A 17216-nucleotide genomic window follows, 5' to 3' on the forward strand; every position below is an offset into this window, starting at 1 on the left:
ACAAATGTACCAAGGTAAAAATTCTATAGTAGAATAAGGCAGTTTATTTCTAGATACTACAAAAGGCCTAAATGTTTATTTAAAATTCTAGTTTTCGCAGAATTTTAGACAGTTTTATAAGTCTAAACACCTCACACAAGAGTACCTGAGGAGGGAGAGGTACATCAGATCTGTGCATTTACCTTTTCAAAAGCATCATTGTGTCCCTTTGCCATCCTCTCCCTAGTTACACAGTTTTTTCCTTCTGCACATTTTAATGAAACCCTTCTATCAGCACTGTCAGAAATAATGACAGTGTTTCTTATAGAGAATGGCAAACTTGTCAAAATGATACTACAATGAGAACTCTTAACTGGGTAGATCACTGTCAATATCACATGAATTCATTCATTCACTGCTGGTGATGTGAAAATTCTCAAGGATCATCGATACAAAAGATAATAGGATTAATGCTTGGGGTTTGTTCATAATCCTTTACAGTCTATGAATAAGACCCGGGGTTACTGAGTTTCTGTTTGGTGGCTAGGCACACACTGTCAGTTCAGAAACACTTCTTGTCAATTTTGAACATAAAGAGAAGTGAGTATCTGATACAGAGTCAACATCCACCATCATTATGGAGAGGGAAGACTTCCAAAAGGAAGGTTGATTGGCTCCTCTTTTTGCTGCACTGAAGTTTGCTTTAGCTGAGCGCAGCAACATCATCTATGTGTTTTTATAAACAACTGCTCCTCATACATTTTTATAATATCTTGAGTTCATTGACAGAAGAGTCTGAAATACAGTCAGTATTTTTAAACTGTTCTCTTTCTCAAAAATTCACCCAAAGAAGAGTGTAAATTGGTGCAACTTTCAGAAGAGCAATTAGCACTGTCTGTAAAATTTCAAATGTATGTACCTTTGCCCAGCAGTTCCACTGTTGATTCTTGCAAAAGTGCGTTAATATATATGTACAAAGATGGTCAGTATAGAATTCACTCAGCAAACAGTTACTGTGCCAGGCGCTCTTCCAGGCACTTGAGATAAAGCAGTGAGCGTATGAAACAAAGACCCTTGCCCTAGTATAGCTTACATGCTAGTGGAAGGAGACAGACAGTAACCAATACACATAATGAATAGGAAAATTATAGAGTGGCTAGAAAGTGGTAAGTCTATGAAAAATATAAAGTGAGGTCAGGAGTACAGGTTCATGTTTTAAAAAGGGTGGTGAGGGGTAGACCTTGCTGAGGTGATATTTGAGCAAAGACCTAAGGAGGTGAGTGAGTTCACCAGGCATACATGAAAAACTTGAAACAACTAAAGTATTCACCAACAGAGAATGTTAAAATGTGACATAGCCATTCAGTGGAATAATACTATGCAACCATTAAAAAGAATGAGGTAGATCAGTGTTCTAGATCGGATGCCTAGAGAGAAACTGAGGCAGAGATTAGTGCACTGGAGTTTTACCGTGAAGTGCTCTCAGGAGCAAGCCTTGCAAGAGAGTGAAGGATTGGGAAGCAGAACTGGGTGAGGGAGAAGTTGAACTGCAATGCAGCTTCCTCAGAGGCCTCAGCCTATCCCGTTGGGAGCTTGGGGGTTGGGATGACTCTTCAGAGATATCCCCCATTAACACACAGGGCCAAGCTTTTGATTCACCAACTCCCACATTGACCAGTCATTGTAGTACAGTCTTGGGGGAACCAATTCCCTTTGGTGAAGGGCATTTCAAAGGGAGGCATTCAGCTGAGAGCTGTCAGCAGACAGCACTCCCAGCAGCGGGGAGGCTGAGCACAGCACTCCTGGGCAGCACACCAGCCTCCACCGCTGTCTGCATGTAATGAGGCCTCCACTGTATATTGTGAAGTGGAAAAAGCCAGGTCCAGAACACTTATGTATAGTATATGTTTTTTAAAATTTTTCCTGAAAGGAATCAAAAGAAACAAAGTCATTATCTTTAGAAAGAAACGGAGGGGCTGGCCCCGTGGCTTAGCGGTTAAGTGCGCGCACTCCGCTACTGGCAGCCCAGGTTCGGATCCCGGGCGCGCACCAACGCACCGCTTCTCCGGCCATGCTAAGGCCACGTCCCACATACAGCAACTAGAAGGATGTGCAACTATGACATACAACTATCTACTGGGGCTTTGGGGAAAAAAAAGGAGGAGGATTGGCAATAGATGTTAGCTCAGAGCCAGTCTTCCTCAGCAAAAAGAGGAGGATTGGCATGGATGTTAGCTCAGGGCTGATCTTCCTCACAAAAAAGAAAAAAAGGAAGGAAGGAAATAGGGGGAGCAGAGGGGAAAGGGAGGAAGGCAGGACCACTTTAAGTCTTTAAAGAACTCCAAGGGCTGGCCCCGTGGCTTAGCGGTTAAGTGCGCGTGCTCCGCTGCTGGCGGCCCGGGTTCGGAACCCGGGCGCGCACCCACACCTGCTTCTCTGGCCATGCTGAGGCCGCGTCCCACATACGGCAACTAGAAGGACGTGCAGCTATGACATACAACTATCTACTGGGGCTTTGGGGGAAAAAATAAATAAATAAATAAAATTTTAAAATAATAATAAAAAATAAAGAACTCCAAGCGCTCCTTCTTTTGGAAGTCCCTCTTGTATCACAGCAAATATAATAAAATATACCCACATCCCTCATTAAATATATAATTTATATATAACCGTGTAAGAGTTGAATTTACTTGAACTGTAGTTGACCAAATATTTAAATTTTTGAATACATTAATTAATATTAATTTTTAGTTTGCAAATTTTCTTTTTTGTCTTTTAGAACCAATAATTTTTTTCAGGTCTTAAATATTTCCGTAGGCCCTTATAAGCTCGTAGACTCTATTGTCTATTATGTCAGTGGAAGCTGTCTAGGGAGAAAGAGGCCGGTCCACCTTTTGTTTCTATACTCTTTGAATTTGCTAATATTATAAATGTTATTATTTTAAAAGTCAACCAGATCTATCAGGGAAGTGAGATTATGGGATTTTTTTTAAAAAGATTCTTTTTTATATATCCACTTTTTAAAAAAGAAAAATAAAGAAAGAAATGAAATGAAGAAGGAGGTATTATATTAAAAATTAAAACAATCTGAATGGGGGAACCATCTGAATAAGTTAGCTGGTGCCCAACTTGGAGGTCCTTAACCATATGGAACCACTAGAAAGCACCCACAGAGCTACCTAGTCATCCAGGGTGCTGCATAGAACTGCTGTTGCTCCCTTAAGTTGGTCAGAGAGACCCTCCCACCACCAGAAAATTATTTTCATCCTCCAGACAGAGGGGAGACCTCCCTTCAATGGGATTTTGATCTTGGTGGAACTCACAAGAAGAGGGCATGGTGAAATCACCATGCTTTTTGAGAAAAAAATTAAACTGGAGGCGTAAGATAGCACTACACAGTGTCTTGGGATCTGTGCCTCCACAGCACAGGGATGATCCTTCCATCAAGCTATGTCAACCAGGGGCACGGCTGGGAGGGGCAGGGTTAGAAGAAGGTTTCACTGTAGAGGTGACCTACCTTCACCTTGCTGCTTGGTCAAGGTAAGATAAGTCAAGCTAATTTTAGCATAAACCAATGTTTTAAAAATGAGGAAGCTCCTATCAAGGATATGATTTCCAAGGAGTTATAGAAATGGGACTAAAATGACATTTCATCAACTATAAATCACTTATAAAATTTTCTTAATATAACATGGTGATTGAGCATGTGAGTTCTAGAGTCAGAAGGCCCAGGTTCGAATCCTGCCTCTGCCACTTATTGGCTTTGGGACCTTGGGCAGGTGATATCATGTCACCAGGTCTCAGTTTCCTCAATTGTGAAATGAGTATACTAATATCCCTTACTTCATAATGAGAAGATTAAATGAGATAATTTACTATGCTAAAAATATTTAGTCCAGTGAACTGGACATAGTAAGTGCTCAATAAATGTTGGCCAATACCAAGGGTTTCACATATTTCTCCTCAGTGACCTTACAAAACCCTGGGAGGCAGATGTTATAATCTTCCTTTCAGAGAAGACACAACAACAGAGACTCAGAGCGGTTAAGTAACTCACAAAGATCATACAGCCAATAAATGATCGAACCAAAATTCCTCCACAAGATTCCTGACTCCTAAGTTTAGAGTGTTTTCCACTAGATTATAGGTGATAAATTAAACACCAGGCAATCATTTAACATTTGTTCTAAAATGACACAGCACCACAGCATTTATACAACATTCTTATCTTCTTTGTAATACTCACCTTCTTTATACTGCAATGAGTCAAAGGTTAAAGACTATTCCATCTTTAGAACTATAGAATCTGGAGGAGTTTCACTTCTTTGAGGATACTTAGGGTTCATGATGACATGTGAAGAAATGAATCCATGAACTATACCCTATGGTATTATTCATATTTGTTGTTTTTCTCTCTTATTGGTAGAACCCAGTCACTATCTCTGAGAATGAATCACTCCCAGTCCAAAGGCGACAATAACTCCATATTATTACTTCCTTGTTCTGGGCACTAGATGTCACACTAAGTAAAGTTTTAAAAGTTATTCTTCAAAGTAGGGTGTGGCATAGAGCCTAAACCTTAGCTGTGAAAAACCATAGCTTTGTGTTTCTAGTAGAATGCAGCAAAGATGTACTTTCACTAACAAAAGAATTCACAAAAGAGAATTGTTAATCAGAAAATATAGTTGGAGGAACCTTAAGTATGTGCAGTTATTTGTATATCAATTATACCTCGGTCAAGCTGTTAATTGTGTGTGTAGTTGGAGTTGCAGCCTATTGTTATGTCTGTTAAACAGACACATCCCATTTATATGCACATGAAAATGGTATTTCCTCCCAGAAACAACGTAATTTTTCTAGAGGCAGCTTATGCATATATATCCGTGATCATTTGTGTTCCGAGATGGTGAGAAGCTGTTCTTCCCTAGGAAAAGAATCAGACGTGGCCCTAACCTGCAAAGATGGAGAAGGTGAAAGAGAAGATAATGGCAATGAGGTTCATTAAACCCTGAATGGTCTCAGGGAAGGATGTGGAATCATTTTGTATGGCTCATGCAAAGAAGATATAGCAGATGCCTCCTAGCCTTCTCAAACTCGTTTATTCCTTGACTTTAGCCCTCAGAAATCTAGATGAGAATCATGGACTGAGATCTAGATATACATTATTTCCTTTTGGAAAATATATGTTTTTAAAAGATGGAAAGGAATATGGGCTCAGTAGGTAGATAAGTTAGATGATTATATCCTATAACTTAAATGTGTTACTGAAACTCCAATAAGGTTCCATCAAAATGCTTGGAATTCATTGGAAGCTAGAGCGAATTAATTCAAGACTTAGTTTAAGCAGTTATAGTGCATCTTTTTTTCCAAGTAACTCAATAATGAATTTGAACTGTGTCTAATGATCTGCACATGAATGTAGACATATATTTCTCTACATAATTAATGTTGTAAATGTTATAAATAAATATTTCTTAAGTTTCAGTGTTTTCTTGATAATGCATAATGACAAGTGATTCCCACTGGACATAATTAGTCTTATATCTGTTTGGTAAATATCAGTGCCCTGATTATGTTAAGATCACTCCGATAAATAAAGTTACAGCTGACAAAATACTACCATTTGGGTTTGGGATTCATCCATGTCTTTCTCTTATTCAGGAGATGGACAACTGGTCATTTTAACCGTGCCTTCTACAGCTAGGTTGTTCTCTTGGATCTCAAATCCTGCCATGACTTGGGACGTCTTTCCCCACATATTAATATTGCTGCTGCCTTTGTTTTTAATAACCTGAGGCTGCCCATGTCCCTAGTGAAAGCTTTCATTTTCTCCCTAATTGCTAAGGGAGAGGTGAGTACCATGAGGATGACAGCCCATGCTGTTTCTCCTCCAAGAACTCAAACAGCACTGAGGACCATCAGTAGACTATTAATTTTTTCGTTCAGTTTGGGAACTCTGAGAAAGGCTATATAGCTCATCATGGGGGCCTCTAAGGAATAAAAAAAATCACTCCAAAATAAAATGTAAGCAAGACTATTTCTCTATCAGGCCGAGGGATGTTTCTGTGTGTTAGGGTGGGGATAGGGGCACAGGATGAGAAGGTCAGCTCTGTATTTACCAAATAGTTATTGAATACCCACTGTGCTGGGCTCAGGGGAATGTAGGTATTGTCCCTGCTCAGATGGAGTAAAACCAGTGCCCTTCATCCTGGCTGACCACTGTTGTAGCTTGTGTTTGGACTGTTACTGCTTAAGACAACTGTCAGAGCTATTGGGTGCCCTTCCTGGTTTTCCCACTGACTTGTCTTTTGATTTTGACCTGTGAGCTCCAGACCCCGCAATCTCCATGCTAAAGGAATGACTAACACTTTAAAAGAGCATGTTGAGGCTTTCCTGATTTCAATTCAACAAATAGTCATGGAGCATCTGCAATGGGCTAGGCCTGCAAGGAATCAAAAAATGAGTGATGCATAGCTGCCTTGAGGAGCTTAGAAGAGAGTAAAGAGGATCAGACAGGGACGCTATTCACAGATCATATCTTGGGTTTGACATCCCGGGTTGCTAGTTAGATGATGTAAGAAGCAAAAGGGAATAATAAAGCATCTGGGAGCACTCTACATACATTTATCTCATTTGCTCCTCACAAAAACCCAACGAAGAAACTGAGTCAGGGAAGCTTAGGTAACTTCTCCAAGTCACCCAGCTAGGCGGTGGTGTAGCTGAACTCAGATGGGAACCCACGCTGTTACAGTGCTGTTGTTAACCCCCACACTTTCTTCTAGTTACACAACCACAGCTTACAACAGCTCTGCCAGATGAGCCATAGAATTGTATCCATGAACCATATTTTTATTTCCTGACAGGACATGGGATAACAGCAGTCAAGGAAAAAGCAGGGGCCACCCTACGGATTCATAGTGTAAATGCCAGCTCTTCCGAAGGGGCCCAACCTGATACCGAAAATGGAGTCCCTCAAAGTGAGTGATGTATTTACTTGGACTTGGGCTGCGTTACATCGCGTGCACAAACAGAAGATATTATCAAGTTTAGATCAGCAAAATGAACTCTAAAAGGATGTTTTTCTCTTTAGTAGCAGATGCGGCCACAGATCAGAGTCCCGCAGAAAGCCCACCCACGTCTCCTGCATCAGGGTCTCGGGGCATGCTGTCAGCCATCACCAATGTGGTTCAAAACACAGTAAGTCATCAGCTGCTTCCTCTGTTTTCCCTGGTGTGTTCCAGCGCCTTCTTTTGATATCTCTATTTACCAGTGACCTAGATACATCAGAGAAAAGATGGCTTTGCTCATAACTTTGGATTATGGTTTTGTTGTGCTTTCTCCTACAGACTGGGTGTAACCTTGGAACCAAAATAATAAGGGCAAAATGAAATATACTTTCTGTTTAAAAGGAAGGAGCTGCTTCGAAGGAACATTTTTCAGTCTGATGTAACAGTGTCCTTTCCAACTGCTGTAAGGACAGCCTCTTGTTGGGAGGGAGGGCTCTTTCCTAGAGCTGGGACAGCTGTTTTCCCTAGACGCTCTGTGGCTCTTAACCTTCAATTTGAAAAATTATAAGGCCATTCACATAAAAAACAAAACCGGTAAGGAATCAGGAACAACATCCCCGAGATGTTTCCAAAATGTTTCCGGATAACTAAGACCAACATTCTTCCCCCATCCCTACCTCCCAATTCCCACTTTCCCCGCTTCCTCGAATAATCCTAAATCTCCCCCAACCCCCTCGCCCCACGGCCCCTGCCTGCCTCTTAAAGAAGCTTGTTATTGGCAATAAAACACTGATGAATGACAAAAAAAGGGGGAGGCACCCCAACTGAGATTAAGCAGCTAGCTGATCTTCAGGGTCAGGAAGAAAAGATTTATTTTCTGCTATGTAAAACCAATTAACTAGTTTTTCTAGAAATATGTTTCATCCAATTTATTCATTCATGCATTACAAAAAAAAAAAAACGGTGATTAGCCCTCTCTATGTACCAGGAGCTATACTAGATGCTGGGCATATGCTGACAAACAAGAGGACAAAATATCCTGGAAGACAGAGACAACTCCACAGGCAAATACAATGCAACATGGGAGGAGGGGGCTGTGGACACACGTATGAGGATATCTCACCCAGATATTCGGTGGGTAGAAACAGAAAATGACTGCTCCTCTCCTTGCTACTTGAGGACCTCTGGACTAAGTAGGATCAAGGAAGAGCAGCAAATATGTTGTAGAAGTCAAGTAGCAATACAAGTCTAGTATGCCCACGGGGGAGTTTGTCAGGTTGGGGTGAGAGGAAGCTCTTTAAATATCTCTGGTTTAAAAAATGAATGCATGGTCTCCCTGAGCTACAGTGCAGGGCACTCTGAGTTTGTCTTCAGCGTCCTCACATTCCTTTCTGTGTTCTCTCCAACCTTCCGGCACTCCCTCTTCCCAAGCTCCAGACACCCCACCAGGTCTGCCCTTACTCAAAGTCCCCATGTCCTTTCTTCTCCCAGTTTATTCTCTACTGAAGTAATCCCTCACAGGATGTTAGGAGAAAATGAATCAAATTATGCAAAAGTGTGAATAGCTGATATCTCATAGTCCTCCCAAAGTATGTATATTTTAAAATCTGTTTTATAGTGTGATTATTGATTGGCTCCTAGATCTGAAAACAAAGTCTGAATGTCCAAGATGGAAATGACTAATAAATTACACTAATTCAGTGAAATCAAATATTACTGTTGAAGTGAGAATTACGAAGACTGGAAAATGCAGATAGATAATAATGTAATAAAATATAATGCTTATAAATTCATATATGGTGGGAAAAAACACAGGTGTGTGCATATTATAACTGCACTTGTGTAGTTGGAATGTATGTACAGAAGAAGTTACAAAGAAATGGAAATGTAAACTCATTCTGTTTATATGAGTGTTTATGTGAGTAAATCTTGCTTGTTTTCATTTTTTTTTTAAAGGCAAACAATGGCTGACAAAGGGATTTGCAGGAGGATAACTGTGTAATAAAACAGTTTCTAAAGCCAGTAGTATGTGGAAATCAACCTGTCTTATTTCATGAATATACTAATTATAGGCAGTTATTTCGACTTTCTGAAAGTATGCAAGAACCATCTGAAACAGCCTGAGGGTCCTACACTCCAGGGTCCTAGATTAAAGAATTTCCTAAATTGGCGAGAGTAGTTGACATTTTAATAGACTACTCTAAATAATTCTGTTACATTGTAATAGTCTACTCCAAATAATTCTGTTACATTTTAATGTACTCCTCCAAATAATTCTCTTAAAATTTTTTCAAACAAAAACAGCAATAGGGTCACCTATTGATTTTATGTCTTAGATACATATCTATTCATACACGTGGAGCCAGTAAAATTAATCCCAAATATGCTTTGGTTTTTCCCAAGAACCCTTTTTTAATAACATTGTATGCCCTACAAATTATGTGGTATATGCTCTTCCAAGGAAAAGAAAATAGGATTAAACAGATTAAATTTTCTCATCTCCTGATGAGAAAAAACTGTGACTTTATGTTGATTTTAATATTTGAAGATAGTGCCATCTAGGAGTTGCTGACCGCTACGAAACAGCAAAACGTAAAAATCTAATTTCATGCAATTATCTCGTCTGCAGGGTAAAAGCGTCTTAACGGGTGGTCTTGATGCTCTGGAATTCATAGGCAAGAAAACCATGAATGTCCTTGCAGAAAGTGACCCAGGCTTTAAGCGGACCAAGACACTCATGGAGAGAACCGTTTCCTTATCTCAGGTGGGATTATTTACTTTTGCAATTTTTTTTCACTCAATAAACACATTTTTATTAGATATTTTAAAGCACATGATTCAAATTCAAATGACACAAGATAGTAGAGAGTGGAAATTGAGTTTCTAATACACTTCTTTCTTTAGCCACTTAGTTCCTCGTGGGAAACAGCTTCTTATGGATTCTATCAGAATTATCATATAGATATAGGTATATACATATACATATATACACACGTATATATGTATATACTTTTTCAACCAAATGGTAGCATACTCACCACATTCTTTTGTACCTTGCTTTATTCACTTAATAATTTCTTGAAGATTATGCCATTTATGCCATTTGTCTTAGTCCATTCAGGCTGCTATAATAGAATACCGTAGGCTGGGTGGCTTATAAACAACAAACATTTGTTTCTCATAGTTCTGGAGACTGAGAAGTCCAAAATCAAGGTGCTGATAGATTCAGTGTCTGCTGAGGGGCCACTACTTGGTTCGTAGACAGCCATCTTTTCGCTGTATCCTCACATGGTGGAAGGGAGCTCTCTGGGATTTTTTTATAAGGTCACTAATCCCATTCATGAGGGCTTCACCCTCAAAACCTAATCACCTCCCAAAGACCCCACCTTCAAATACCATCACATTGGGGATTAGATTTCAACATATGAATTTTGGGGGGACACAAGCACTCAGTCTATAGGACCATTGTATATATTCCAGCTCTGCCACTGTCTAGCTGCATGACCTTGAGCAGGTTACTTAACCTTCCTGTGCCTCAGTTTACTCATCTATACACTGGGAGTAACATCAATACGGATGTTTTGTTGTGAGATTACTGATAGCTTTGTTGTGAGAATTAAATGAGTTAGAATAGAACCTGACTCATCGTAAGCACTCGGGAATGTCAGTTAGTGTTGTTGTAATTATTATGTGTCAATATCATAGGTGGAAATGCTATCTCATTGGAATTTTAATTTATATTTCTCTTACTTTGTGCAAGGATGGGCTTCTCCTCTCACGCTTCCAGCTCTAAGGTTTTCCAATTCTCCTTGAGAAATATGATATGAAGAATTTAATCTATGTTTTGCTTACTTACAGTAGTCAAGAAAATTAAAAATAATATTTATCTTATTTTCCAAATGTGAAACTCTAACCTTGAGCTCACTCTTTCAGATGGCACATGCCCAGCTTATACTCCACAGTGCAAGAATTGCCCCTTGTCCCCTTTTTCCTTAAGAGTCTGACACACCAAGCCTCTCTATGCCTTACTGAAATCAGGGTCAGCTGATGCAGCGGTGGATTTTGTAAATTTCACAGGCAGGACAAACATATCTTCTCATGGCTCAGTACTAGGAAGCCATGAAGGAGCCATCACTGACAACATTGTTAGTGGCAGTTCCTGAGAAGCTTTTTTTTAAGCTATTTCTTGTTGTCTCTTCCAGAATAATCCACATATAACCACTCTGATATTGTAGCCCAGGCACGATCATCTAGACCATCACCCTACTGATCTTTAAAAAAGCAAATAGATTTGTATGAATCAGGTAATTAACACTAGATGTTGTAAAAAAAAAAAAAAAAAAAAAAAAATCCAGCCCTCAAGTATCAATGTGGCTTAGAACAAAAAAGATTTGTCAGTCGCTCCTGCAGTGTGTGTGCCAGTTCAGGGGCCTCTCTTGGGCAGCTCTCTTCTGAGCCCACGTCTTGTGGCTCTGCCGTCCTGAAATCCTTTGCTTCCAGCCTCATAGAAAGGGGAAGGAAGGATGTAGAGGGCCCTATGGGACAATTTAGGACTAGCCTAGAGGTGGCGTACATCACGATTACCCTCATTCCTTTGGCCAAAATTTATCTTACAGTTTACCTAATTCAACTCATGAGGGCTGAGAAATACAGTTCAGCTGTGTGTCTAGGAGGAAAAGGATATTTGGTGAGCACATAGGAATATTTTTGCCACAAGATTATATATATGTGTGTATATATTTTTATATTATGTGCACATACATGTACATACATATAAACATATATATGTGTATATATACATATACAAATACATATATATATATATATATAAACTTCATTCTGGTTAAGAAGGTGGTAATGTGGGGGGAAATGTGACCAAGTGCAGATACTGGCTAATTCTGTGGCTTCTTTGGCTTAAGTTTACACACGTGTAAAATGAAGAATTGGACCTCGTCAGTTTCCCAGATTACCATAATTTTTGTGTCACTTTCATAATTTTTATCACATTTGCATTCAGTCTACTGCTAAAAAGTGAGTGGCAATGCTCAGAGAAATGTGTCACCCAAGAATCCACGCTGGCCATCAGCAGTGTTTGTTCTACTTGCACATCTGAAACACATGCAGAAAGTGTGCTACACCACATTCTGGGCACACTTGAGCATTGCACCTATAATCCACATGGCTGGCTTAAACTGGATCACCACAATACTACCAACCTTAAACTTCTTCCAAACAGTAATTTTTCATTCATTCATTCATTCATTCATTCCACAAATGCATTTTGAATGTCCACTATGTGCCAGGCACTGTTCCAAGCACTTGAGATACATCAGCAGCCAAAGTGGATAAAAATGCCTGTCCTTAAGGAGTTTTCATTCCAGTGAGGGGAGATAAACAACAATCAACATTATCTAGTATTTTAGAAGATGATGAATGCTGTGGAAAAAAAGAAAAAGTAGTGCAGGACCAGGGTAATCAGGAATGTGGGAGTGAGGGGCAGGTTAAGTATTAAATTGCATTGTGAGAGGGTGGCCTCATGGAGATGATGACATTTGAGCAAATATTTGAAGGAGAAGAGGGGCTTGACCATGCAGAAATCCGAATGAAGTACATTGCATGCAGAAGAAAGTGGTTTGTGCAAAGGCACTGGGGCAGGAGTGTCTGGTATGAGCAAGGAACAGCAAGGATGTTCCATGGTGGGAGAGGAGTGGCCCAGGATGAGAGTTGTTGAAGATGAGGCCCGAGTGGTAATGGGGAGCAGGTGATGGCAGATCATGGAGGGCATTTGTAAGGACCGTGGGTTTTACTGGTAGGGAAATGGGGAAACCATTGCAGCATTTTGAAAAGAGGAATGACAAGATCTGACTTTAAAAGGGTCACTCTAGTTACTGTGTTGAAAATAGGCTGGGTGGCAGGGAGGGCCGAAGGCAGGGAGACCAGTTAGAGTGTGTATCAATCTAAGTCCTCACAGAAGCAGATGCCAAGATGGGCTTAAACATGTAAGGATTTTGTTAGGGGAAATGCTTGAGTGAGAGAAAAGGGAGGGGATACCCAGGAAGGGTGGCAGAGCCATCAGACCAAGATGCGAGTCTGGCCCCGGGGAAGAGGAGAGGGAGAGGAGATAGGGTGGAAGCGTCCTAGACTGCTGTGCTCTCTAGGGAAAGTTTGGCAATGCCTTGGAGGGTCCTTCAGCCAAAGTCTGCTGACAAGGGAGTTTCTGTCTCCCGGGAACAGGTCTGCTTTAGTGTCCCTGCTGCTCTGGTGATTGGTGGGGAGGTGTCGTGGGAGGCATGAAGGGTTCCGAAGAGCAGCATCTGGGGCTTTTGGTCATTTATGCTCCACTCTCGCCGCCTCCTCGGGAGGCAATTGCCATTATCTAAACAAGAGGTCATGGTGGCTCAGAGCAGTGTGGGGCCACGAGGATAGTGAGGAATGCTGATTCTGGGTATAGTTTGCAGGTTGATCCAGACTTCCTGAAGGATTGAACGTGGGCTATGAGATAAAAGGAGGAGGCAAGGATGACGCCGAGGTTTTTGGCCTGAGCAGCTGGAGGGATGAGGCCACCATCAACTGAGATAGAGAAATCTGTTGTGTTTTCCCTAATCCACAATAAATAACTATAGAAATCAGAAATGTTCATCCACATGCTCCCTAAGTTTCTCCCATGTTCTCTCCCAGTAGTACCGGAACCCCTGAGTTACACGGAGACAGTGGGTCTCCAGTCCCCCTGAGGGAGGTCTCCAGAGCTGCCCTTCTACTAGGAGGTCTTCACGCTAGAACCACTCACTGCTGTTTAAAACCATCTCCTCTTCTTTTCCGGAGAGAAAATAGAACCAACACCCTGTAGAAAGCCAGTGCTTCTCTAGGCGACTTTAATTTCACTCTCCATTTCTTGAGTGAATCCAGATCATTCCAGAGTGACGTTTCCCCTTTACCTTCCATTTCTTCCCTTTTCCCCTCTATTCCAAAGTACAAATTCAGAGGTGGAAGTTGGTGTAGAGAAAGGAAGCAATTTCCGTATCACTTTATTTTGTTTTACCTCCACCAAACCAGTGAGATCGGTGCGGGTGGTTGGGTTTTATTGTAAATGTTGAAAATTCCCAGTGATGATTTGATGCGGTTGTTTTGAAAACTTTAAAATTCAGAGTTTGTGCTTATTTCTCCTTACAGACAGGCAGGAGGGAGAATTCTGTCTGTGGCCCAGTGGGTTTTTGGCTAACAACCTCAAGAACCCAAAAGGAGAATGAGGTTGATTGTTTTATTGACACAATAAAAACCAAAATCTGTTCTTCTGTGAGCTTCCCTTTGTGACCTTGTGGTTGCCACTGTATTTATGGTGTTCTTCACAGCTATTAAAGAACCCTTTAAACGTAATGCCCCAGTAAACTTGATGAGGAATCAAATAAAAGAGGTTTAGAATCAAAGAAAGCAAGTTCAGGAAATTGGGAGTGGCTGGTGGACATGTGTTCATTTTGTTGCCTTTTTATTAACAAAAGAAATAACTGGAGAAAAATTATCAACCTGGATGGAAACTTGGCTCACAGTCATACTTCTCGAGACCAATCTAAGAATTGGTAAGCTATATTCACTGCCTGGGGAGGAATACGTTACAAGTTTATATTTTACTAATTTTTTTCATTGAAGATTTTAATAACCACACATACAAAGTTTTTTAAATAATGTAATTCGTATAAAATCAGACCAAAATATTACTGCTTTGAAGCCTGCCTAGGTACAGAAGTTGCAATTAATCCTGTCGCAATAGATTAAACTTTCTCAGTGTATATAAAATTTGCTCATTATAGAAAGTTTGAACATTTTAGAAAATAAGAAAATTAATCACACACGTGGGAAACACTTCACTGGAAACCACTGTTAAGCTTTTGTTGTGCTTCTTTCCGGTCCTGTTCCTGGGTATAGAATTTTTGCTTTGTTTTGTCATGTATAAAATGAACACATAAAAAAAGTGGAATATTATGGAAATATTATGAGTCAATCAAATAAATAATTTTTTTTGAAATGCCAAAGTGACTAAAACCTACCCTTCTCAAATACAAAGTCAGTCCTCATCTCCCCTTCTGTCAGGCAGGAAATGGAGCTTTCAAGTATACATCTAATGTACAAACATTGTGTGTTTCTGCAGATGTTAAGGGAAGCCAAAGAGAAAGAGAAGCAGAGACTGGCTCAGCAGCTCACGGCTGAGAGGACCGCACACTACGGGATGCTGTTTGATGAGTATCAAGGTTTGTCACACCTGGAAGCCTTGGAAATTTTATCCAATGAAAGTGAGAGCAAGGTATGTCTGCACTGGTCATTTCAAATAACATCTTCACTGATATGTTTTTTTAAACATGAAAGAAACTGGAAAGTCTTCGTTAAAATATCTCGTTTTCAGAGCTTCATAATTATTGTGCTAAGATCACAAATACTGGACAGCCTGATGACCCCCTCATGCTCCATATTATTTCGTCTCTGTCCTGCGCCAAGCTCTTACCCCTCTGCAGCCCCAAGAGGGCCAGCACAGTAAGAGTCCTCACTACCCCCACCTCATGGTGCAAAACGCTGCTCACAAGCTTGGCTGTCAGGCTCCTGGCCCTGTGCCTCCCTTTGGTGACGTAATACCCAGATCAGAGATGCCCTACAGGCCACGTCTTTATTCCTACCCAATGAAAACAAAACAGCTAATGTTTTTTCCAGACTGTAGGATTTTAATATATTTAGTTTTATAGGTTATATAGTTATTTATTCACCCATTTGTTAGAAAGCCTGGGCCGCAAAGGGCGGGATTATCCTACTCCGGGTTAAAGTTCTATTTGGGAATGCTCCTGAACAGAAACCTGGGAATTACCTAACAGCCCTGCACGTTCGCATTCCCGCACTGTGATCCCAGGAAACAAAACATAAATAGCAGAAATCAGCAGGGTTTGGTTATTTGTTTTTTTAAGAATCTATGTGGTGAGTGTGTGTCTGTCTTTATTTAGCAAACACTTTTATAGTCACTATTCTAAGCACTTTAAAATTAACTCATTTAATTGTATACATGGCTCTTTTGTGGGAATGTCAGGCTGACTGTACTCTGAGGTGTTTTTCCAGCGGAGGCCACAGGACAGTACCCTCTGAACCTCCTGGTGAGGGGCTTTGGGCCATCCCAATGACATTCACTGGAGAGAGGCAGGTCCTCAGACAGGAAGTTGAACTTCGAAGTGAGCCTTAGAATGGAGAAGTGATTTTTGACTCTCTCTAGGCCATACCTTCTTATGTTTGGACTTTGAGGAGGCTGAGACACTCTTGATGCCCACCTAGTCAGAGAAAGATGGCCTCTGCCACATAACAGGCAACCAAGAGCCACAAAGGATGGAGACACACACACAGCACACACCCAAGATTATCAAGTTACATGTTACTGTCTGTATTTATTTCCTTTTTTGGTTATCCGTGAGCCATCAGGAACAGTCTTGTGGTTAAACTGATACAGGATAATTTTTTTGAAAAGCAAAATCATGACTCAGATACAAAATGAACATGAATTAAAGAATTTATTCAGCTCATTAATTAAATGAAGGAACCAGACAGATGCTATAACCAGTTCAAAGGAAAAGCCAAAGCATAAATCTATATGGAGTAAAGCAATTTGAAATGAAAGTGCAAATGGACACAAACCTGGTTTTTCCACAGGAGGGGAGGCTGTCCCTCCACTGGACAAAATTTATTCCCATGTCTGTAGACAAGAATTATTTCACACTGCTGTCAGCTATCTGCAATTTATAGATTTGTAAAATTTCTCCCCTAGAGGCAGAATCCAGTAATCTGGTAAGGTGTTCTCTAGAAAATGCAGTTTTCCACTGAAGCACACATTTTTCCCTATAAAAGCTAGATTTAGCATCAGACATTATATGATCAAATACCACTCAGTAGCTGTATGATTTTGGACTCATCTTACTGCAATCTCTTTATCTATGAAATGGGAATAATAATAAAACCTACTTCATAGGATTATTAAAAGAATTAAATGAGATAATCCATGTGAAGCCAGTCGCAGCATATCTAGTACATAATAAGCTCTCAATAAATGTTAGCTGCCATTTTATACATATGTATGTATATGCATATATAATGTGGATGACATTTTATTTTTATATGCATTTTTATGTTATGTATGTGTATATATATATATATATATATATATATATATATATATTTGTTATTATTATTAAGAAACATTACAGAGAA

At 40.2% G+C, this 17216-nt stretch overlaps 1 protein-coding gene across 8 annotated transcripts in view; it reads left to right on the forward strand.

Moving 5' to 3' along the window:
• Window positions 1-17216, forward strand: part of FAM114A1 (family with sequence similarity 114 member A1) — a 69802-nt gene that overhangs the window by 26048 nt on the left and 26538 nt on the right. For 5 of the 8 annotated variants that reach the window (XM_014786756.2, XM_087434188.1, XM_087434190.1 and 2 more), the window contains 4 exons: window positions 6843-6956; window positions 7070-7176; window positions 9616-9750; window positions 15130-15282. In XM_014786756.2, coding sequence (XP_014642242.1) covers window positions 6843-6956; window positions 7070-7176; window positions 9616-9750; window positions 15130-15282 — 509 coding nt within the window. Of the gene's footprint in view, window positions 1-6842; window positions 6957-7069; window positions 7177-9615; window positions 9751-15129; window positions 15283-17216 lie in introns of those variants that run through there. The other 3 variants (XM_087434189.1, XM_087434191.1, XM_087434194.1) reach the window with 2 other exon arrangements.

The sequence above is a fragment of the Ceratotherium simum genome, chromosome 8 (genome assembly GCF_057802395.1).
Source record: "Ceratotherium simum simum isolate JZ-2026a chromosome 8, ASM5780239v1, whole genome shotgun sequence".
Taxonomy (NCBI): domain Eukaryota; kingdom Metazoa; phylum Chordata; class Mammalia; order Perissodactyla; family Rhinocerotidae; genus Ceratotherium; species Ceratotherium simum.